The sequence below is a fragment of the Eretmochelys imbricata genome, chromosome 2, assembly GCF_965152235.1.
Source record: "Eretmochelys imbricata isolate rEreImb1 chromosome 2, rEreImb1.hap1, whole genome shotgun sequence".
NCBI classification, from domain to species: domain Eukaryota; kingdom Metazoa; phylum Chordata; order Testudines; family Cheloniidae; genus Eretmochelys; species Eretmochelys imbricata.
The window spans coordinates 73,766,973-73,791,133 of NC_135573.1; the positions used below are offsets into that span (position 1 = coordinate 73,766,973).

The window sequence follows — 24,161 nt, forward strand, 5'->3', positions numbered from 1 at the left end:
GCAGGCAGAGTGGGACTGGATGGTACTTCCTCCCTGCCTCTCATAGGGGCTAGCCTGAGCCCTACTGCGCACCCCCCAAATGCTCCTCCATACCCCTCCTAGCAGGGTATACCCTACAGTTTGGGGACCACTGCTTTATAGGGATGGAGAGGAGATCCCTGCACAGATATCTGGGAAACCGAGGCAAGATCGTCAAAAGAATCCTGCTCTTCCACTCTGTCATGGTGAAGCACTGGAAGAACCCTGAGGTACAGCCACCAGTACTGGGCAAATCTGGAAGTCCCTGGTACAGAGAGTATATTGGTCCTGAGCAGTGGTGAGTCAGGCATGTCAGACACAGCTAGGTCTCGGGGAAAGCAAAACTCCTGTGATACAGAGATTGTTGTTGGTACTGTCTCCCTGGCCTGCACCAAAGTGATAGTGGCCGAGACAACTGATGATACCATGAATCTCAACCACTCTGAGAGGAGACCAGACAGAGCCTGAAAGGGCTTCTTCGGTACCGAGTGAGAAGTAGTAGAGCGCTTCTCGCCACTTTGCTCTACTGGTGGTACCGTCGACCTCTTAGAACCTCAGACTTTGCAGTCTTTAGGTCTGACAGTGCCCTTAGTACTTGAGGAATGAGCAGCTTTGTGGGTACCAGGTTGGAGAGCAATGGTTGCCAAAGTAGCTGAAGTCATTGAAGATCATGATCTCTTAAGGATAGATTCCCTACCTGGAGAACTTGAGGGACAGTCTTAGCGGAGAAATCTGCGGTATTCCTCTGAGATGCCCTCGAGGAGTGGGGTTCAGAGGCAGCGGACTTAACTGGGGAGCGGCGCGTAGAGTGGTGCCCTGGCCTTGGTCAGAAGACAGGTGCAGCAAGCTCTCCATCATAAGGAGACAAAGTTTCATCTCCCTGGAGTTTTTTTTGGCTCCACATTTTAATGCAAGGCAGAATTTGCAGTTTTGGGAAACAGGAGATTCTCTGAAGCAATGTGTGCAACAGGAAGGAGTATCTGTCATTCATTGAGATTGCCTCCCAGAATGACAGGCAATGTTTGAAACCAGGAGAAATGGGCATAACCTCCCAGTAAAGTAAAAACTATCTATATAAAAGAGGAGAGAGAGAAAAAAATTGAAAAGTTTTTTTAAAACTAGCATTACTTACTACTACTAAGAAAACACTATAATAAACTACACAGTTGACGTAAAACTCAATGCAGACAACTGCAAAGGCTCCATCTCAGGCCAAAGTGGTTGAAAAGGAACTGAGGGTGGTTTGCTCATGCAGCGTTATATCACAACTGCATGAATCACAAGACCAAGTAACATTCATGCATAGGGCAAACAGATGAGAAATCTTCGATCAAAGGCGCACGGAGGGCAAGCGTACCTAAAGTGGAGCACCCATAAGGACACTACTTGAAGAAGAACTAATAGTTTGCTTTTGGAATTGTTATCCTGAAGTCACTTAGTGCCTGCCTGACCAGGTAAAAAGGTTTATAAACTAAAGGAGAACTTATTGTATGTATTCACAGATTTCAAGGACAAAAGGGACCATTTTGATCATCTAGTCTGACCTCCTGATTAACACAGGTCATAGAGCTCCCCCCCAAATATTTCCTTTTATACTACAGCATATCTTTCTTAAAAAAAAAAAAATTCTAATTTTCAATTAAAAATTGCCAATGATGGAGAATCCACCATATCCATGGACAAATTGTTCCAAAGATTAATTACTTTCACTATTAAAAATGTACACCTTATTTCTAACACCATTCAGAACTAAAGTACCAACACAGAGAAATCCATAAGTGTAGACAGACAAGCACCAGGTACATCACAGCATACAATTTTAACTTCCTGTAAGGAACCATTTCACAGGCAATTTGCAGGTTACTTTTCCCCCCTCATGCAATCTTTTATTGAACACACTACTCAATCTTTACACATAACTGCATCCACTTGGGTAGTGATCATACTGAGGCTATCTTGGAAAATGTGGAGTATACTCCAGGGAGGTGACATATAGGCTGGAATATGTACAGCTTGGACATTGCTATCTAGTCCCTGGAGGAAACCTGGGGCAATCTCACTTCTCTTTTCCCAAGAGACTAAATTTATAAGATTGGCAAGTGGGCGGGGGGGATGTTGAGAAATATAGAATATACACATCAAACACTAAATGGCAAAAAATTTCACTGTGTCTGCTCTTCTCTCTCCAAACCTTCATATTATTTTAGTCTCTGTTAGGCTGACGCAAAAGGTGCAGGTCAGGGAAGAGAGGTGCAGGGAGGGTTGGTGGACCAATGTGAATGAGAATAGCGGAGAGGAAAAAGATGCCGAACCACATGCTATTAATCCAGCTTCTACAGTAATGACTTGTATAAACTGAGTAAGTCACGATAGCTTCTCTGTGACTCCACACTATCCATCTGCCATATAAGTCAGCCAGATACTGGACAATGATGTCAGGGGAAACATTTCTTCCTTTAGTTTCCTAACAGGGGAAAGGGTTCATTGCTGTGAGAGCCTTGCAGAAGGTGTTCCTTGTAGACACTAGGGCCCCAATCTTAAACCAGTCCAATGGGAAGCCTTCCATTAACTTCAAAGAGCTTTAGAACAGGGCCTAAATGAACTGCATAATCCTAGACTGTCCTTTGAACCAAAGGCCCATCCCAACCCCAACAATCACAGAAGTGGAGAGAGAGCCCCCAGTGACCGCCTTCAAAAAACAACACTGGGAGACCCTGTACCCAACCTCTTCTCTCTTCCCCCACAGTGGAGCTGCATGGGGATTACTGCAGCCCTACAGCAATAACCATCATAATTCCAATGGTCAAGATCTGCACGGGCTGCTCTGGGTCAGGATATTGTTGGATCATATTAAAGAAGTTCTGTATTAAAATCACAAATGAGTTTGATTCCCCATAGTTTAAATTCCCGGGTATTACTAATTAAGAGATCTCTCGGTTTTTGCTACTGTTTCTCTCCCTCTACGTGTGAAACCTGCAAGCTGCTAATTGCGTTAGTACATTCTAAGACAGAGTCTGTTCTCAAAGCAATTCACACAGAGAGAGACTCAAAGCAATACTCTGTAACAACAGAAACAGCACCCAGAGACTCCCCGCCCTTTTGTTGTATTAACAATTGTGATTAAAATAGAGATAGAGGATGTATGTGGATGGATGCTTGGTGTGGATAATAACTGAATGATCAGGGAGGTGCCAGCCTAAGAATCCAGTGTCCATCGGCTGAAGAAGGCGTCAAGTGGAAATAACCAGAAGACCCCCGGAGGGCAGACTGGAATCCACCCAACAGCCTCAAGAATGGGAGAACCAAAGAACAAGATAACATCTAGCAGCACAGAGCTGTCAGGAATGTGCTATCCGCTGATTGATTCAGCAACAGCATGAAGCAATTCCCATAGACTGGCATAGGAAGAAATTCCTATAAAAATGGACTCTAGAAAGCGAGAACTTTGGGGTCTGATTCTGCAAACCAACTTCCAGGAGCATCAGATGAGCATCTGACAAGGCTCTGCTCCCTCCTCAGCTTCCAGGTCACCTGGCCAGTGGCTTGGCATGAGCAACTCTAAGGCTGGTAACTATGATAACAACCTTGCAGAACCTGTGTGTGTGTGTGTGTGTGTTTGTATGAATGAATGTGTGAATAAATATGAGATTGAATGGAATGTTATAGCTATAACCAACTGCTTACTATGATTCTTTCTGTATTCACAATATATGTGGTATTTTGCCTTTTCCCCTTTAATAAGATCCTGCTAATTTTTATTTTATTGGTATAACATTTTGGTGGAGAATTGCAAAAGGGGGAATATTGGTAAAAAACCTCCGTTATTGTAAATATTGGTGTGCATACCGCCAGCTCTATTGAGCTAGGCATTTCTATTAGGTTAACCAGACCTGCTGGTCTCCGAGAAGGTAGCAGGGAAAACAGATTAAACCAGACCTGCTGGCCTCTGGGAAGGTAGCAGGGGACCTGCTGGCCTCCAAGAAGGTAGCAGGGAAAACAGATTAAACCAGACCTGCTGGCCTCCGGGAAGGTAGCAGGGGACCTGCTGGCCTCCGAGAAGGTAGCAGGGAAGAACAGGTTAACCGGACCTGCTGGCCTCCGAGAAGGTAGCAGGGAGAAATAGGTTAACCAGACCTGCTGGCCTCCAGGAAGGTAGCAGGGGAAAAACGCATAGATTAAGCTATGATTTCAGAATCTAGGCTGTGTCACTTGCTAAGTAATACCAGGAGTGACAAAGAGATTGAAATATCCATGTTAAGATGTTTAAAAGAAAACAGGGTAAGCCAGTACCAGAGGGAGGAATGGAGTCAGAAGGAACTCCAACCTCACCTTTTGTTAAAGAAATTACACCTTTTAAACAAATCCTTCAAAAATTTGGGCACAGTCCTTGGACTAAACAAGTCCTAGCTGATGTCTGCACTATTTCGGACCTGGAGGATAGATTGGCTCAGTATATCCTCATATACAAACCTTCTAGTGCTGCCAAAAGAGATGCAGCAGCAATTTGGTTCTTGTGGGAGGCATGTAAGGATTCTTACCTCCGCTTGTCTTCATGTAAAGAGAAAAAGGCACAAACGGAAAAGGGAGCAGACAATTGGAAGGTGCTGGCTACAAATACCCAAAGCCAGCTGAAAATAGTGAAAGATGCACTCCAGGAATACAAAAAGAGTGAAAAAGTTAACTCTGCAGAGGCTGGAGGGGAGAAGGTCCTATGTATGGCACCCCCAGGCATAATTGCAAAGAGTAAAAAAGTTAACTCTGCAGAGGCTGGAGGGAATTAAGTAGCTAAACTTTGTGAAAATGTTAAAAAGGAAAAGTGTTAGAGAAAGAGCATTCTTGGTTTCTTTGCAACCATTCTGAAGGAAAAATGGGCCCTTTTCCAAAGGGATGTCTGTAAATTAGCCAGGCAAAAATAAACTATCTGATTAAAATCATTTGACTGGACAATTTAGTCAAATTTGCTAAAAAAACATAAGAGGGTTCTATTGGAACTTAACTGCTTCAAATGTATAAAGGTAATGTAAGATGTAAAAAACAGAGCAGTGTGGAAGGGATGTTAAGGAAAAGAAAATGTGTATGTATATATGTAAAGTTCTAAGGACCAATTGGTTTTGTTTTTGTTTTAAATAATGCCACTAAAAATCCATTTGACTCTTTAATTCAAAGTTGCAAAACTGACAGACCTTTTTGCTAGGCACAGGTAATTAGTGTTGTTTGGCTTTGGGATTTGGCATTTAACCCTTAAAAGGTAACTCAATGCTTTACAAAATTTAAAACGTTTTTAAGTTGTGGCTGCAGCAAGGCAGTCAAAATCAGGAGAACAGAAAAAAATTCTGGATTCTTTTTGTTTGTTTGTTTGATTTTTGTTTGTTTGTTTTTTGTAACAAAATAGCAGATGAGAGTTGTAGTAAAAAAAAAAATAAATAAAAAAGACAGTGGCCCTCTGAAGCAACAGCAGGGGTGAGGTGCACAAAATAAAAAGAAGCAATGTTAGAAACACTGAGTCTTAAAATGGCTCTGAGTAATCAGACTGTCACTTTGATAAAGGTTCATGAAAACTCTGTAAGCAAAAAAAAAAAGAAACAGTTACACCTTATGTAAAAATTGATATGGATAACGTTATAAAAGTTAAACTATGGAAGGAATGTGCATTTGCCCCAGAACATGTGCAGGGTTTTTTGTAGAAGGGGCAAAAGAAATGCAAACATACCATGCTACTTAATTAAAATGCTATTAGGGCTCCAAAGGGAGCCAGAATAGGTTGGGTTTTCTTTTTCAGATTGCTGTGTGTTTTGGAAGCAGAAGTTAAAAGTAATCAAAACTCTGGTGAAAGTTGATTGTGTCCCTTTTAAGATAGAGTTTCTGAACGGCTGATGGCTTTAAATCCAAAAGCAGGAAGTGTCTGCGAAAATGCAAATTACCTAAATGATAAAGGAAGGAAAGAACTAGCAGCACCAAGGAGCTGCAGATAAAGGACATACCTGGTCAGCAAACAAATTGTCTAAATAAAAGGCATTGGATAACAAGATAATTTTAATAAATTTAATGATAATAAGTACCCTTGTAACACCCTATAGTGTGTATGATTTTTGGAAAAATCCTTTAAGGTCATATGGTACCGATGCTTCTCAGCTATTACCTGTAAATAAACTTAAAGCTTAACACAGCAGGAAAAACATTATAAACTTGGTCTGCTGTATAAGAAGGGAAACTGAGGTACCCTACCTCAGGGATTTAATGACTAAACAGTGGGATAATTTCCCCATAACCCTTAAAAGACAGAAACCATTGAAATCTGATCTGCCTATAGAACAAAAACAGGAAAATGTGGGGGCCAATTCCTCTGTTTTGCCTGCAATCAGCAAGGGTATTTGTAAAAGAAATATTTTAAGCAATAATCTGCCACCCCAAAAGGGGTAGAAACATGTTCTTTTTGTCTTTCAGAAAATCAGGAAAAGTTGATGCCAGCTGAAAAGCAACCCAATACCATGAATCTACTGTCACAATAGAAATTGTGTTTTGTGTTCTATGTTTTGTCTTGTGTTTTGTCTTGTTGCTAGCACTGTTGTATGTTTAAAAAAAAATACTAAAGACCTGCAGGTAATTAAAAATAAATTAAGCTCTCTGTCCCAGCTACAGGACAGCCTGATACAAAAACAAGTACATGCCAATGTAGACTTGGTCCAAATTGGTTTGGGTAACCTAAAAGCCCGATGGAATCTTTGGCAATGGCTTAATACTACCACATGGCTTATGCATAAGAAAAAAAAATTAGGAATAGGAAACTACACAGCCATAGCTATAGGATGCACTGAAATGCAGATACTTGCCCTAGCAACTTTGGAACACAAAATGTTCTGGGTCATATTGGGAAATATTAAGGGTTTGGTGCATTTGTTAAAACAAAGAAAGAGATCATTTTGTTTGACACTTATCAAAATGAATGGATGCAATACGTTTCCAGTATTGTAAAACCAGACTTGTTAATGGGAGAAATTGTTGTCAAAATTGCACACCAACAGTCCCCGGAGGCAAAGGTATTGAAGGTTAGCCCACTCCCCATATTACACATGGGATCCTTCTGGCTACCCTGGACCTTGAGCCAGTGAGCTGGGGAGGGAGGGAAGCTATTGGACACTAGAGGTTGTACTGAATGGACTCCTCAAAAGTGGGTGTGCCTCACCTTGCCTGTTGCCCCAGAACCTTGTAGTAAAGATACATCACTAGGATCATGTATGTGGGATGAATTGGAATCACAAACTCAAATTGCCTCACAGTACCTTCTTTTGAATAGGCTACATAGAAAGTGACACTGACAATTATAAATCTTAGTGTCAAAAGGGGGATTATGTTGGATCATATTAAAGAAGTTCTGTATTAAAATCACAAATGAGTTTGATTCCCCATACTTTAAATTCCAGGGTATTACTAATTAAGAGTTTGGTACTTTGGTACTTGGTTTTTGGTACTGTTTCTCTCCCTCTATGTGTGAAACCTGCAAGCTGCTAATTGCGTTAGTACATTCTAAGACAGAGTCTGTTCTCAAAGCAATTCACAAAGAGAGAGACTCAAAGCAATACTCTGTAACAACAGAAACAGCACCCAGAGACTCCCCGCCCTTTTGTTGTATTAACAATTGTGATTAAAATAGAGACAGAGGATGTATGTGGATGGATGCTTGGTGTGGATAATAACTGAATGATCAAGGAGGTGCCAGCCTAAGAATCCAGTGTCCATCGGCTGAAGAAGGCGTCAAGTGGAAATAACCACAGGACCCCCGGAGGGCAGACTGGAATCCACCCAACAGCCTCAAGAATGGGAGAACCAAAGAACAAGATAACATCTAGCAGCACGGAGCCGTCAGAAATGTGCTATCTGCTGATTGATTCAGCAACAGCATGATGAAGCAATTCCCATAGACTGGCATAGGAAGAAATTCCTATAAAAATGGACTCTAGAAAGCGAGAACTTTGGTGTCTGATTCTGCAAACCAACTTCCAGGAGCATCAGATGAGCATCTGACAAGGCCCTGCTCCCTCCTCAGCTTCCAGGCCACCTGGCCAGTGGCTTGGCATGAGCAACTCTAAGGCTGGTAACTATGATAACAACCTTGCAGAACCTGTGTGTGTGTGTGTTTGTATGAATGAATGTGTGAATAAATATGAGATTGAATAGAATGTTATAGCTATAACCAACTGCTTACTATAATTCTTTCTGTATTCACAATAAATGTGGTATTTTGCCTTTTCCTCTTTAATAAGATATTGCTGGTTTTTATTTTATTGGTATAACAATATGACTCATTTGTGTGAGCTCTCAGACACCTTCTCTTCTAGAGCATTCTTGTCCCCCATCAGAAGGGAGTATGGTTCCCTCTGCCCCACTTTAATGTACCAGACCCACCATCCCCAGAATTTATTCAGGCTAGTTAGCAGTCTGTAGTCAGAGTAAAATACCCTTTACTGCCTTCTGAACCTAGGCTACATTTTGGTCCTTAAAGTCAGCACACGCTTGTAAGACCATAAAGAAAAATCTTGTCTACCAAACACCCAAGACTAAGGGAAAAGTATTGAAGAGTATTGAAGTGAGATTCCAGTCCTTGGGATTGTGGGACAACAGACACATGTTGGAGTTTATCACCCATTTTGGCTTACTCCAGACTCACATGCCCCAAAGGTGAAGGGGGGCAGAGGGAAAAAAATAATTTTCCCTCATACTTTATACTTTTATTCCTTTACGTCCATTTTAGAATCCACTGATGGTTTTCCTGAAACCAGTACCTTAAGAGTCACCTTTTGGCATTTCCTGCAGCATTTGAAATAGTCATGGTTAGGGACACAGATGACAGAAACGTGAGTGTAAAGAAACAATTTTTAGCATAAAGCAGTGATTCTCAAACTGTGGTCCGCGGACCTCTGGAGGTCTGCGAGTCATGTCCAGTGCCACTGGCCCTGCTGATCAACTCCTCCCCGTCCCTCCCAGTGTCTCCTGCATGCCGCGGAACAGCTGTTCAGCGACGTGCAGGAGGCGCTGAGAGGGAGGGGGAGTAGCGGGGATGAGGCGTGCTCAGGGGAGAGGGCAGAAAGAGGCAGGCAAGAGGAGGGGCAGGGGTGGAGTGGGGGCAGGAAGTGATGGGGCGGTGGTGGGGCCTTGGGGGAAGGGGTGGAATGGGGAAAGGACCTGAGACTGAGCGAGGGTTGAGCACCCCCAGGGGAAAATTAGAAGCTGGCTTGGGGGTCTGTGAAAAGTTTGAGAACTGCTGAAATAAAGCATGATTTAAATATTAGACAGTGAAACCATGTTGCAGATCATGTTAGCTATCCCTGGATTTATATTAGCCTTCTTCCTTTAATGTTACCACCAATGCAGCTCCAGCAGCACTAGCCCAGACCAGCCTCTAGTGTTTTAAGCACTTCATAGGTGAGCTGTCTGAATAACATTTGGTTTGGGTGCAGATCAGGAAAAAAATTTATTGGGTCAACACAAAATGTTTAGGTCAACCTGAAATGAAATATTGTGCTCACTTTGAGGTTGTTAAACTTAAAAAAAATTAAATACTGAGCAAAATTCAAAACCAAGACACTTTTCTAAAACAAAATGTCTTAACATTTAATTTCATAAATGACTATACAAACTGTTTCAACATTTTGGGTTTTTTTTGTTTGTCCTCCCTGAAACAATTTGCTGAAATTGATCCAAACTGCTTTGATTGACCCAAATCTGCATTTTTCAGTGAAAAACAGTTGTCTGAGAAAATTTCCCCCCAGCTCTACTGTATAGTCTGACCCTCCTCAGGGCAGCCAGAAGTGAGTTACTGTTGCTCTGAAATAGAATTTAAATTTTTAAAAGTCTGTCTCTCATTTACTAGGCAGTACGGAGACTCACTAACAGCCAGTTATAAGGCTGCATTTGTATCCAGCATTCCAAAGCCATAATTTCTTTGGAAAATATGTAACTTCTAAAAAAGATCAAAATAATGAGCTATGAATGAATGAGAAGTGTTTGTTCTTAAAGATACATAAATAATCCAAGTAGATGATCCAAAAATTAATTCTGCACTAACTGGTACAGAGTAATAAAAGGGGCAAAATGCGCTTCAGGCCCGTATGAAGAAAACTATATTAAATAGTCTGGCCAGAAAACAACAATTCCATTTCACGACACATTTCAGCGTTTTAAAATTTGTTTTCATTTTGATGCGGAATGAAAATTAGACCCTTTGAAAGCGTTTGGGAAACAAGTCTCTCTTTCTGTCTGGGCTGGATCTGAGAAACCTTCCCAACAAAACTGCTGCAGAAATGGATGTTTCCATGAAACATTTCAGTTTCAACTAAATGTAATTTTTCAACAGAAAAAAGTTTCATCAAAAATATTTTATCTGTTCTAATGCTAATGACTTGTTTACATTGTGGTATAAGATGGAGTGAGAATTTAAACTGATATAGTTATATTGGCATATGTCCCCTTGTGGACACACTTACACCATTTCCCTTGGGAAGCTATTCCACAAAACAATAAATCTCATAAAAATAAGTTTTCTGTGACTAATTACAGACATATTTACATTGAAAAATAAAATAAATTGCACACTATTAGCAAAACTAAGCCAAGTACCACAGGTTAATTTTGTACTCCAGATTTCTTGCTACAGTCTTTTCTTAGGGCTTGTCTACACAGAAAGTTTTATCAGTTATATTGGTATAATTTTACCAGTATAGTTAAGCCAATATAGTTATACTGGAATAACTCTCAGTGTGGACATGCTTATTCTGGACTGAAAATGGGATTTCCCCCGCCCCCCCCCGGTTTTGCTTAAACCCCTTTCAAAGCAATCTAAGCGAAACTGAGGCCTTGGCTACACTTGCGAGTTACAGCGCAATAAAGCCGCCCAGAGCGCTGTACCTCACTCCCCGTCCACCCTGGCAAGGCCTGTACAGCACTGTGTCTCCGCGGCGACCGCGCTGCTGGTACTCCACCTCCCCCAGAGGAATACAGTTTGTTGCACCACCACTGGTGTGCTGCGGTGCCAGTGTGGCCGCCCAGTGCGCTCTAATTGGCCTCCAGAAGTATTCGGAAGTATCCCACAATGCCTGTTCTAGCCACTCTGGTCATCAGTTCAAACTCTACTGCCCTGGCCTCAGGTGACCAACCATCAGACCCGCCCTTTAAATTCTCTGGGAATTTTGAAAATCACCTTCCTGTTTGCTCAGCCAGGCGTGGAATGCTATCAGCAAATCTTTCCAGGTGACCAGGCCTCCACACGCCAGGCGAGCCCCAGTACGGAGCAATGGAGAATTGTTGGACGCATCAGTATTTGGGGGGAGGAAGCTGTCCAGTCCCAGCTGCGCTCCAGCCGTAGGAATTACGATACCTTCAAGCAGATATCAAGGGGCATGAGGGAAAGGGGCCATGACTGGGACGCACTGTAGTGCAGGATTAAAGTGAAGGAACTGAGGAGTGCCTACTGCAAAGCCCGCGAGGCAAAAGGCCGCTCGGGTGCTCGCCCCACGACCTGCCGATTCCACAAAGAGCTGGAAGCGATTCTTGGGGGCGACCCCACCTCCACTCTGAGCACCGCCATGGACACTTCAGAGCAGGAGGAGAAGCAGGAAAGCAGGAGTGAGGGTGCTGGAGCGGGGGGAGACACCCCGGAATCCCTGGAGGCATGCAGCCAGGAGCTCTTCTCAAGCCAGGAGGAAGGTAGCCAGTCGCAGTGGCCAGTACTTGGTTGAGGACAAACAGAAGAGCAGGTTCCTGGTAAGCAGCTTTGTTTTCAGGAAGGAATTTTTTCGGTGCGGGCTCTTTGGGCGAGGAGGGTTAGGGCTGCAGGCATGCTTAGATGCGAATACAGCATTGATGTGGTCTATTACATCGCGGTAATCGGCCCCGGTAATCTCTTCAAAAGTCTCATCCAGAATGTGGGCAATGCACTTGCGCAGGTTTCTTGGGAGAGCCACCGTGATCCTTATCCCAGTTAGTCTAACGTGTCTGCAACACTGTGCCGCAACGGGCGGTGGGACCATTGCTGCACACAGGCAAGATGCATACGGGCCAGGGCGGAAGCCGCTTTGCAGTAGAAGACCCTCCCTTGCTTCCCAGGTCACCCTCAGCAGCGAGATATCTTCCAGGACGGACTCCTGTGGAAAATGTTGGGACAGTGTTCAGTTTAGATGCCCCCTGCAGCTATTGGCTCTCCCCAAGGCACAGAAACCCAGAGGACAGTACAGCCATGAAACAATCAGTCCCCCTTGACCCTGTGCTTACTCACCATTTTGGGGCTCCTGTGAGTTATGTGCGCTCTCTTTGGGACGGGAAAGTTATGCTATTGTGTAGACTGTGTGTGCCCTCCTTAAGTTTGGGGGAATCGTTACTATGTCTGGTATAAACAATGCTGCCTCTGTTAAGTGTTGCATTTTGCCTTTACAGATGCAACCTTGAGATCTCAGCAGTCCGTGTTATCATTGGCCGAGAGACTGCAAAGACTCAGGAAGAGGCCATGAGAAAGCAAAGAAGACATGCTGCAAGAAGTGATGCAGCAATCTCCTAGAGAGAATCAAAAAGTGCAGGAGTGAAGGGAGAGCAAAAGCAGGATCCGCCAGAAAAACGCAGTGCTCCGGCAGCAAAGCACGGATTGGCTGATAAGCATCATGAAGCGCCAAGCAGACTCTATCCAGGCGCTCGGAGCCATGCAGGTGGAGCAATACAGCGCCTGCACACCCCCCCACCCCAGCAGCCGTTGTCCCAAAACTCTTTCCCTTGTGCCCCCAGGTCACCTCCAACCCACTTTCCCCAACATCCGGGTTCTTATCGCCACCAGCTGCCTCCAACACCTGTAGCTTCACCACTCAGCCCTGAAAACTACGACCCTTACCCACTGCACTCAACCTCTATCCTGAATTATAGCCATCCTGAAGTGCAGCACTCATTGCACAGCACTCCAGACAGGAAGGCTGAGTATGAGAACAGGATATACGCAAATCTATGACTGAACCATTCCCCACCCCACCCCCTTGCCCTTTCTGTTTCCCAAGCAGTTGTGTTTCTTTTCAATAAATGGATTTTTTGGCTTTGAAAACATTCTTTATTATTGCATAAAGTAAAAGATACCTTAAAGAAACAGGCCCTGCAAGTCAGCTTAGCAAACACAGATTCCTACTAAGATTGGAACCACTGCACTTCACTCCCATGCAGGGCACCAGACATTACAGGTGGTTTTGAGCCTCAAATTATTCCCTGAAGGCACCCCTAATCCTTGCAGCCCCACGCTGGGCCCCTCTAATAGCCCTGCTCTCTGGCTGTGCAAATTCAGCCTCCAGGTGTTGAACTTTGGAGGTCCATGCCTGAGAGAAGAATCCACCCTTCCCTTCACAAATATTATGGAGGGTACAGCACGTGGATATAACCGCAGGGATGCTGTGTTCGATCAAGTGCAGCTTTCCATACAGAGATCACCAGCAGCCCTTTAAACGGCCAAAAGCACACGCCACAGTCATTCAGCACCGGCTCAGCCTGTAGTTGAACCGTTCCTTGCTGCTGTCAAGGCTCCCTGTGTAGGGTTTCATGAGCCAAGGCATTAACGGGTAAGAGGGGTCTCCAAGGATAACAATGGGCATTTCGACTTCCCCTACTGTTATCTTCCGCTCTGGAAAAAAAGTCCCGGCCTGCAGCTTCCTGAACAGGGCAGTGTTCCGAAAGACGTGTGCATCATGCACCTTTCCGGGCCAGCCTGCGTTAATGTCAATGAAACGCCCACGGTGAGCCACAAGCACCTGCAGAACCATAGAGAAATACCCCTTCCAATTAACGTACTTGGAGGCTACGTGCCAGAATAGGAATATGTGTCCCATCTATCGCTCCTCCACAGTTAGGGAAACCCATTTGTGCAAAGCCATCCACAATGTCCTGCACATTACCGAGACTCACGGTTCTTCTGAGCAGGATGTGATTAATGGCCCTGCAAACAAGCATCAACACAAGTCCAACGGTCAACTTTCCCACTCCAAACTGGTTCGCGACCGATCGGTAGCTGTCTGGAGTTTCCAGCTTCCAGATTGCAATAGCCACTCGCTTCTCCACCGTCAGGGCAACTGTCAATCTCGTGTCCTTGTGCCGGAGGGCGGGGGCGAGCTCCTCACACAGTCCCATGAAAGTGGCTTTTCTCATCCGAAAGTTCTGCAGCCACTGCTCATCATCCCAGACTTGCATGACAATGTGATCCCACCACGCAGTGCTTGTTTCCAGAGCCCAAAAGCGATGGTAATGAGCATGTCTGTGAATGCCACAAGCAATCTCGTGTCGTATGCATTACGCAACTCGATATCATCGTCGGACTCCTGTCACTTTGGATCTTAAGGAATAGCTCGACTGCCAAACGTGACGTGCCGGCGAGACTCGTCAGCACATTCCTCAACAATTCAGGCTCCATTTCCCACAGACTGAAATGGAACTCAGATCGCACTGCACAGAAACCGTTGAAAGATGGCACCAAATGTGGACGGAAAAACAGAGATTGCTGGGATGCGAAGTGATGTATCATGGGGCGTTGGGACAGGTCCCAGAATGCTCCACACCCCACACCTCCTTTGCACAACCCACGACGCCAGAATGGGAAGAGGTGCTCTGTGGGATACCTGCCCATAATGCACCGCTCCCAATGCAGCTGAAAGTGCCGCAAATGTGGCCATGACAGTGCGCCCGCAGCTGCCAATGTGGACAGACTGCAGCACTTTCCCTACTCAGCTGTACGAAGGTGGGTTTAACTCACAGCGCTGTACATCTGCACGTGTAGCCAAGGCCTGAAAAGGCCTTTTTATACTAGAAGAAACTGCAGTGCTTGAGACATTTTAAACCAAACTGGACAAAACTGTAGAAAATGTACTGTACAGACCAACCCTGTAATGGGAAGGAGATGGACTAAATTACGTAAAAGGTCTCATCTATCCTTTTGAGTCTTTGAATCTTAAACAATAATGAGCTTGCTTCTCCTCCTACACCCGTTTTCCTGGGAAATACTTAATATTATCTAAACTTGCTTATGCTGATTGAGTATAGCTGTTCAAATATTATATTTTTTCTTTATTGCTCTGCTACCGGCATGGTGTTCTACAAATGGTGATTATAATACCAGACCAAACAAAGTCTGCCTTGTGTTTCAAAGTATCTTGATCCTTAACTAAATAAAATGACATCATCTCTGCCACAGTACACAGCATACTTTTTCAGGGGATTGTTCTCACCTTCCCCTTGTGGTTCTCTGCAAAATTCTTATTCCAGCTAAAGTGCAGGATTTTCCTTCCCATCTCCGGCTATGCTGTTCAATGTCCTCTGAAGAACATGGGGTCTGCAACTGCACTTCACTGAACATTCCATAGGCATCCTGAACAAGGAGGCATAATCTGAAAAATAATGTTTAATGTTTCTCTGTTAGCAAATTGCTCACAATTATGAAACAACAGGTAACAAATTTCAGAAAACTTGATTGTGAGTTCCTCAGAGTAGGGATTAGCCTAAAATGCTTTGAAAGCACTTTGCATATAATGGACTCTGGGACAAATAAATACATTAAAACAACAATAGCACTAAAGATTTTTTCAAATATATTTGCAATAGACAAAGGATAACAAAAGTTATGGAGAACAAGTAAAAATGTAAAGGATTTACATTGAAGATTAGGAAACAGTAGATAAGTAATACTTTGTTCCTTTGTCTGTAAAGAGAGTACAAATCTACTCGAAATGGGGATGAATCTTCTAGAACTCATAGATGGTATGCACAGATAACACAACCGGTTGTAAATATATTTGATCCACTTAAATAAAACACTGGATTTGATGAGATGAACAAGAGTCAAGAAAAAGGAAACCGATGGATATATTTTTTTAAATTTAATTGAAATCAGAGTGACCCAGAGGATTAGAAATTGGCAAACACAACCCAATTATTTAAATAAATGAATAAAAAACAAACAAACAAAACACAGAATGATACATCAGTGAGTTTAACATTTGTTGTATAGAAACACTTGGAAACTATCTTCAGGGATGTGGTAAGAGTACCCCTAAACAAGCAGTGCGATTAAGGACAGCCCACATGGAATCAAGCTTGGGAAGTCATGCTTAACTAACCTGCTGGAATTCTTTGAAGATATCACTATCATGGTAGATAAGGGAGAGTCAGTGGATGAAGTATATTTAGATTTTCAAAAAGGTATTTCATCACAAGGTTCCACATCAGAGATTAGCAGCTAAGATAGTATGACTCATAGAAGAGTGGGTGAACAAGGCTGCTGGATACAAAACTAGCTTCACTGCCCGGGGGTGTGGAGTGTGGGGCGGGGGAATTGAGCAAGGAGACCTTTCAAGAGGGAAAGGAGTTATGGAGCACCCTTGCAGACAGCGTAGGTGCCTCCAACATCTAGAGACGATTCCTTTTTGGAGGAAACTAAGAGGTGTGACAGAAGATAGAATTAAGATAAATTTTAAAAGTGCAGGCACTGCTTCAAAAGGTTTTAGAGAGGCTTCCTGTGAAGTCTCCTTGTCGGTCAGTCCAAACACGTGAGCACCATTATTGAAGATCCTCCACTGGTAGAGCACAAACCCATTTTAAAAAACATCTAATGACTGAGAAAGGACTGCAACCAGTGAAAGGTAGAGAGAGTCACGTATCTCTTAGTTCATCTCATCCCTCTGGATCCATGGAATCAGCTTTCTCCTCATCTCTCACCCGTACTATACATGGAGCCTCCATGCTACCCAGAAGCATACTGGGCTTCATACCAAGGACTCAGCCCAGCCTATCAAGAAACTGATATGTTTTTTGTTCCACACGGGACCTATTATTATCGACCTTTACTCTTTTCACAGAACTTGCTTGCAACTTCAAGTGTGGTCTATCTCAGCTATTACCTCAGACACTTGGTGATGCCAATCTTCTTTTAAGAAGCACTGGATCCTTCTCATTTCTTGAGATAGACTTTAGTGCTTGCAAGTCAGCGTCAGGCCAAATAGCAGTATGCTCATATTAAGGACACTGAGACAGTCTAGTGGCTGATGCAAAATGAACTCAGTTGCTGCTGAAGAAGTTAATCATTACAATATAGTGTACAAATGAGCCCCACATTGTGTACAGTGTTATTTTTACAGACAAGTGGCTTTTAGCAAACTTGATCCATGTATAGTCAAGTGCATAAAGTACACCAGACCCCAGGACGCATGAGCAGTGACGGATGTGGAATGGTAGTGGAGAATTGTGCTACTGCAGCTACAACACCCACAATCCAATCCACAATAGTACTGCATCAGTGATTACCGGTACAGTAGAGAAGCACAGACAGTATCTTTGCTCACCATTAGTCTAATCCAAATGCCTATGTGATTGCTTTTGCATGATTGGGAGAACGTGTGTAAGTGGGCATGGGGGTTATTACAAATATGCTGGGGGCACCAAAGAGTGGTTAGGATTACTCTAATATACACAAGTCTAAATTGAGATTAGCACGTTGACTTATTTGCAAAACTGAATTCCAGATTGGCACTCAAGATAAGGAACATCACAGACTAACAACATGACTGAGGACAACACAAAAAATATTCACCTCCTTAAAACTTTTTTACAAGTACAAGTGATATAATGTAAAAACCTGAGATCATACTGATCATAGACCCAGCATCTCTCACTGTGGAAGGACAGAAAATCAGTCTAATGCTACATGTATCTAATTAATGGACATCACTTTTCCTCTTCACTCTTACAATAAAAACAACCTAGCAGCACAACAGGACCCAGAAATGTATTAATAGAACTCTTGATGTCATTTTAGGTGCAGCTGGCTCAGTTCTTACAGATCCATTCATACACTATTACCAGTATCACCATGAATGGATGCAGCCTACTGGCTCCTTGAGGATGTTGATGCATGGCAGCTATGCTTTACAGAGAATTCTATTATATATATTTACTTTAGTTTTCTGAAATAAATTCTGAATTCGCATCATTTTCTCATATTATAATTTGCGCCACATTTAATCAGATACTCTCAAAATTTAGTTCTCAATCAAACAATATATAAAAAATTAAGCAACAATTTATACCAGCGTTTTATCTTTGGAACCACTATGCGGAACAAACTTGAAACCTAAATTACAAGAGACCAAACATGTAATCCAAAATCTAATTGTTCAGAACTATATTACTTATCTATGAAAATTCAGCCATGTATTTACCACAAATCCATCTCTCCATAAAGTGCAATATGCATTAACAGCTTGACTAATATTGTACATTTTCTAAATAAATGTTTAACACTTGTTTGTTGCTATACATATTCCTGAACTAATATAAAAGAAAAAACATTACTATTAATCAATGGTGTCTGTGCGTGTGTTGTGGGCCTGTACCCTTTTTTTCAAAATACAGTGAACTCAATTTATAAGACTCACTGATGGAAGAATCAATTGCATATAGTGATCAAACCCACTGGGACAAAATCATTCCTACACTAACTAAAATACTCCACTTGCAAGAATCAACCACTTATAAAAATCAAATCATTCGGGACGGATGTGATTCTTATACAAGGAGTGCACTAGAATGGTCTGGAAGTAGGCTGACCAGATAGCAAGTGTCAAAAATCAGGACAGGAAGTGGGGGTAATAGGTGCCTATATGAGAAAAAGACCCCAAAATCTGGACTGTCCCTATGAAATCGGGATATCTGGTCACCCTGACCGGAAGGCTTAGCATTTGTGGCCATACAGAAGTACTGAATTTAAAGGAGGGATGTGGAAAAAAAGACTCCTGTTGAGATCTATCCCGGAGGGTGACATGGGAGACGGCATGAAGAGGAGAGTGTGAGAAGACAACTAAGGAAGAAGTGAGGTCTGACTCATTGATAAGAGCAAATGGGGCAAGGGCAGGGAATGATAAGAAATGAAGCAGAGCTTAGTCAGTTACTTTTTTTTTAAATGTAATGACACAGTGAGTCTTATTTTAAACCTTGGGAAGATTTTGTTAATTTCCTAAAAGCCGTGGGGGATGGGGGAGGGAGTAGGAGAGGTTGACTACTTTGCATTATTTTTATGACTGAAGTAATATTAAGGACTAAATATTTCCCACTGGAAATGTGGAGATGATTACAGGATTGCACGGCTGTACCCCTCCTAATTAGACACCCTTCACAGTGAAGGAGTAAAACTCCATTTTCTTCTTTTTAATTATACATGAAACACACCATACATCTATGGCGCTGCCTTGTATCTTGCACTTAAGTCTTCTGGAAGGATGGGCATGAGTAGAACCCCCTTGTGTTTAATCATTCCACAGTTGACAATTACCTCTGCCAGTGAGAGGAACAGTGTATCGAAAAATATGCCTAGCCCAGGAAGAGAGGAGAGAATGACTGAGGGTGGGGAGCAAGAAGGCACTGAATGAAGATGCTGCAGTTGCTCTTGTCCGTATCTTGTAGAAATATGCAGCAGATTTGTCATAAACAGAAATTAACTAAAAGTAACTGTGTTTTATCAAAAGGTAAAAGGACCACACATGCTCTTTGTTTATTCACATTTTAAGGAACACACTCCAGACTGTGGTGAGAAAGAAAGCCAGGCAGAAATTTGTGCATACGAGTCCCCAACAAATCTCCTACAGTATGCAAAAGGGACACTGTTAGTTGTTTCTTTGGAAGGCAAAGGAAGTGAGGGTCAGGAGAGTGGGAGAGAGAGTGGAGGGAAGGGGAAAGCACATACAAGCCTTATGTTAACTCCAAAGTTTGCTCATCCTTTATCTCAACCATCAAGGTAGGGTAGTGTTGATTATCCTTCTTTGCTGGAGAAGATTTCTTATCTATTTTTGTGTGCTCCTTGCAGAGACATAAAACACACCTAAAAACACTCCCCGCTCCCTCAATCACCACAGGCACAACACTCTGCCTACACAATTCCAATTCAGCAACTTGTCTAGTCAAGTCTCAAGGTGGAGATCCTTAACTCCTGTAAGCATAGCTTAGATTCACACTGTAAACTTCAGGATACCACCCAAGCTTGAGTTAACTTATCTGAACTTCACACATGCACACAAGAAGCCACCCACCATCATGCAAACAAAGCAGCCCGTCTGCTCATTGTACCTGTCGTTGGAAAAATCAGAGCCGGAGACACAGACAGAGTTGGCACCTATCCGGGTTTTACCCAGACAGTCTGGTTTTGGCTTCTGTGTCAGGGTACCATTTAGGATTGCCAGGTGCTCAGTTTTCAACCGGAAAGTCTGGTTGAAAAGGGCACCTGGCAGTGTATAGACTGGACACCAAAAGTCCGGTTACTGCGAGTCAGGTGGAGGCACCGGGTCATTAACCTGCGCCAGCCCCTGCTCAGCCAGGGCCACCTCCTTGTCAGGCTGCAACAGCTCCCCTCCAAGCACCAGCACCTGAGCACCGGAGCAGAGGAAGCCCAGCTTGGGAGGGAGGGAGGTGAAGATGATCCAGCGAGCAACAGGGGGTGGGCGAGGGTGCAGGGAGAGGAGCAAGTGACAGGGGCAAAGCCTTGGGGGAAGAGGTGGAGCAGGGGCAGGGCCTTGGGGAAAGAGGCGGGGCAGTGGTCGGGTTACCAGCAATTAGAAAGGTAGCAACCCTACAGATCTGAAAACACTGTGGGACTATGATCAGCTTGTTTATCCTGAAACAACACAGGGATTTTCCTGTAAAAAATACCATATTCAATGGACCACAGATTGCTTTATATCTCCATTTACATAGTAATGCTCTACTGTATTATTGCCACTGCAGACTCAGACTGTTCTGTTCTCCTTTAAAATGCACATCATTTGTTGCCACCACAGACAGGGATGCTTTATAGATCAGCAATAACTACAATTTGAAGGATACTGATAAAAAAAAAGATACTATTAATACTTAGCTACCAAACAGCCTTTTTAATCCACAGGTCTCAAAGAACTCTATAGTGGAGAGTAAATAGCTGTGTCCTCATTTTATAGATGGGGAAATTGATGCCCAGAGTTTACATTATCTGTCCACAAATCAGCACAGTAGTGGCTGAGCTGAGAATAACACCCATGAGCCCAGCCAAATATGGCTAGGGAAATAACAGCCTAAATAACAAATATGTAGCAGAGGCCTCCAAAATGTTTAGTAAAACATTCTTAGCAATTACTTTCTCACCCTGCATACATACAGCAGAAAGTTTATACAAAGTAAATGACACATTTTGTAGTGTCCTTATTCCAAAATTAAAGGTTCTGTACATTTATTGCATTTATCTAGTCACTTGTGTTTTGATGGCAGTATTTTAAAAAATGGTCTTTTTTCCCACTTCTTCAAAGAATCAACAAGTGCAGCTCAAACCTGGAAAATTAAATGTACCTTCTACCAGGACTTTTATAACCGTCCCCCTGGCTGACTGCTTTCTCCATTTTTCTACCCACGTTATTCCTCCACTGCCTTCTTTGTTGCTTTTATGCCTTGAGGAAAAGGAGCTGATAAAAACTGCTTCTGTCGGAAGCAACAGGCCTGTAGGAGCCATGTGGTGGCCAGGCTATGTTGTTAATGCCAAACATACACATGACTGGAGCTGCATGGCAATTTAAATTTTCCCAGTCAATGTGGAACACTCCAAATATTTGGTGAGAGCTGAACATAAACAATACGCCATGGAGATAGCATGTGGCACAGAAATGGACTATTTATATTTGTAAAGACAAGAGCACTGGTTCCAGAAGTTGAACTGGACGATCATTTTCAACAGAATACATTTTTCCTATGCAGTTTTTTTTTAATACGGCACCAATGCAATGTTTTAAATTCACCGAACCACACTCTCTGTAATTCACTTTCCTGTAATTCTTAAACTCCTGACGTTTGATTCTTTTTTATATGTTCACAGATAAGAACTTTTCTAGTTATTTTTTGAACGCCCTTATAGTTTTGGCCTTCACAACATCCCCTGGCAACAAGTACTACAGGTTGACTGTGTATTGTGTGAAGAAGTTCTTCCTTTTGTTTTAAACCTGCTGAGTATTAACTTCATTGGGTGATTCCGGGTTCTTGTGTAATGTGAAGGGGAAACAACACTTCCTTATTCACTTTCTCCACACTAGACACGATTTCAAGTCTCTTTTGCTTGCTGAAAAGTCTTTATAAACTCTCCTTGATCATTTTTGTTGCCCTTCCTGTACCTTTTCCTATTCTAATATGTCTTTTTTGAGATGGGGTGACCAAAACTGCATGCAGTATTCAAGGTGTGGGTGCACCACGGATTTATATAGAGACATTATGATATTTTCTGTCTTCTTATCTATCCCTTTTCAAATGGTTCTAACATTCTATGCTTTTTTGACCGACGCTACACAATGAGCAGGTGTTTTCAGAGAAATATCCACAATGACTCCCAAGATCGCTTTCTTAAGTTGCACCAGATAATTTAGACCCCATTATTTTGTATGCATAGTTGGGATTATGTTTTCCAATGTGCATTACTTTGCATTTATCAACACTGAATTTCATCTGCCAGTTTATTGCCCAGTTACCCAGTAACCGAGTTTTGTGAGATCCCTTTTTATTTAAAAAACAAACAAACATTTACAATCGATAAAAAGACATTCCTGTCATCTACCCAAGCTCAATATCAAGCTTAAGTTATAGTTCCAAACCCTTTCAGAGATGCATTTGGCAAATATTTTCTACATTTTTCTGGTTGTTTTGGCTGTCTTGGACTCCTGAATATTGAAATCATTCTATTAATAGTTGCAGCCAAAAAAAATACATCAAATAGAAACAAACATTCCCAGCAAGCTGTTGTTGGGGCTAGGAGGGGTAAAGAAAACAGTTATTTGTTCAAATGTTTATCTCAGAACTTGGATGAAGTTTCAGGAGAAACAGTCCAGTAGGACATAAAAAAAAGAGATAATTTTATAGCTTTCTGTAATTTGTTTGGATCCATGCTGAATATATCACCAGGGTAAAGTCTTAATTATACAATGAGAAAAAACTACATCCATAAGCATCTTCAATCATTTCCATTTGTTTCCGGAGTGCAAGCATCAGCAGTGCTATAAAATAACTAAGAACAAGAAGCGCATTCTGGGTACATATAAGTAAACAAACATGAGACCATTTCACCTAGTTTCAGAATTGCTGCCGCCAGTATTGTTGTGGCAGTAAATTATAGGTAGAATATAGTTCAAAAAAAAAAAAAAAAAAAGAGGTAAATGCAGACTCCCATCATATACTGCTATGTTAAATTATGGATAGCTTCCACATGGAGTCTCATTACAATTACCTGATTTGTTTGTATGGATCAGCTTAGAACAGGATAAATTTTTTCTACAGAAAATAATTTATTAAACAACAGGAAACCTTTATGGTGAAGAAAGCCACAGACTCAGATGAACACCATCCATTGAGGGTGATATGAAATCTCCAATCTCCAAGAGAAGATCACATTCTAAATTTAGGTTTCAGAGTAACAGCCGTCTTAGTCTGTATTAGCAAAAAGAAAAGGAGTACTTGTGGCACCTTAGAGACTAACCAATTTATTTGAGCATAAGCTTTCATGAGCTACAGCTCACTTCATCGGATGCATACTGTGGAAAGTGTAGAAGATCTTTTTATACACACAAAGCATGAAAAAATACCTCCCCCCACCCCCCTCTCCTGCTGGTAATAGCTTATCTAAAGTGATCACTCTCCTTACAATGTGTATGATAATCAAGGTGGGCCATTTCCAGCACAAATCCAGGGTTTAACAAGAACGTCTGAGGAGGGGGCGGGGGGTAGGAAAAAACAAGGGGAAATAGGTTACCTTGCATAATGACTTAGCCACTCCCAGTCTCTATTCAAGCCTAAATTAATTGTATCCAATTTGCAAATGAATTCCAATTCAACAGTTTCTCGCTGGGGTCTGGATTTGAAGTTTTTTGTTTTAATATTGCGACCTTTAGGTCTGAGATCGAGAGACCAGAGAGATTGAAGTGTTCTCCGACTGGTTTACGAATGTTATAATTCTTGACATCTGATTTGTGTCCATTTATTCTTTTACGTAGAGACTGTCCAGTTTGACCAATGTACATGACAGAGGGGCATTGCTGGCACATGATGGCATATATCACATTGGTGGATGTGCAGGTGAACGAGCCTCT

General features: G+C 42.4%; 1 protein-coding gene across 4 annotated transcripts in view; it reads right to left on the minus strand.

The window, feature by feature from the left end:
- The window catches only part of SPIDR (scaffold protein involved in DNA repair), a 332,345-nt gene that overhangs the window by 32,946 nt on the left and 275,238 nt on the right, over nucleotides 1-24,161 (minus strand). For all 4 annotated transcript variants that reach the window (XM_077810302.1, XM_077810303.1, XM_077810301.1 and 1 more), the window contains exon 11: nucleotides 15,255-15,413. In XM_077810302.1, the coding sequence (XP_077666428.1) occupies nucleotides 15,255-15,413 (159 nt within the window). The remainder of the gene's footprint in view (nucleotides 1-15,254; nucleotides 15,414-24,161) is intronic.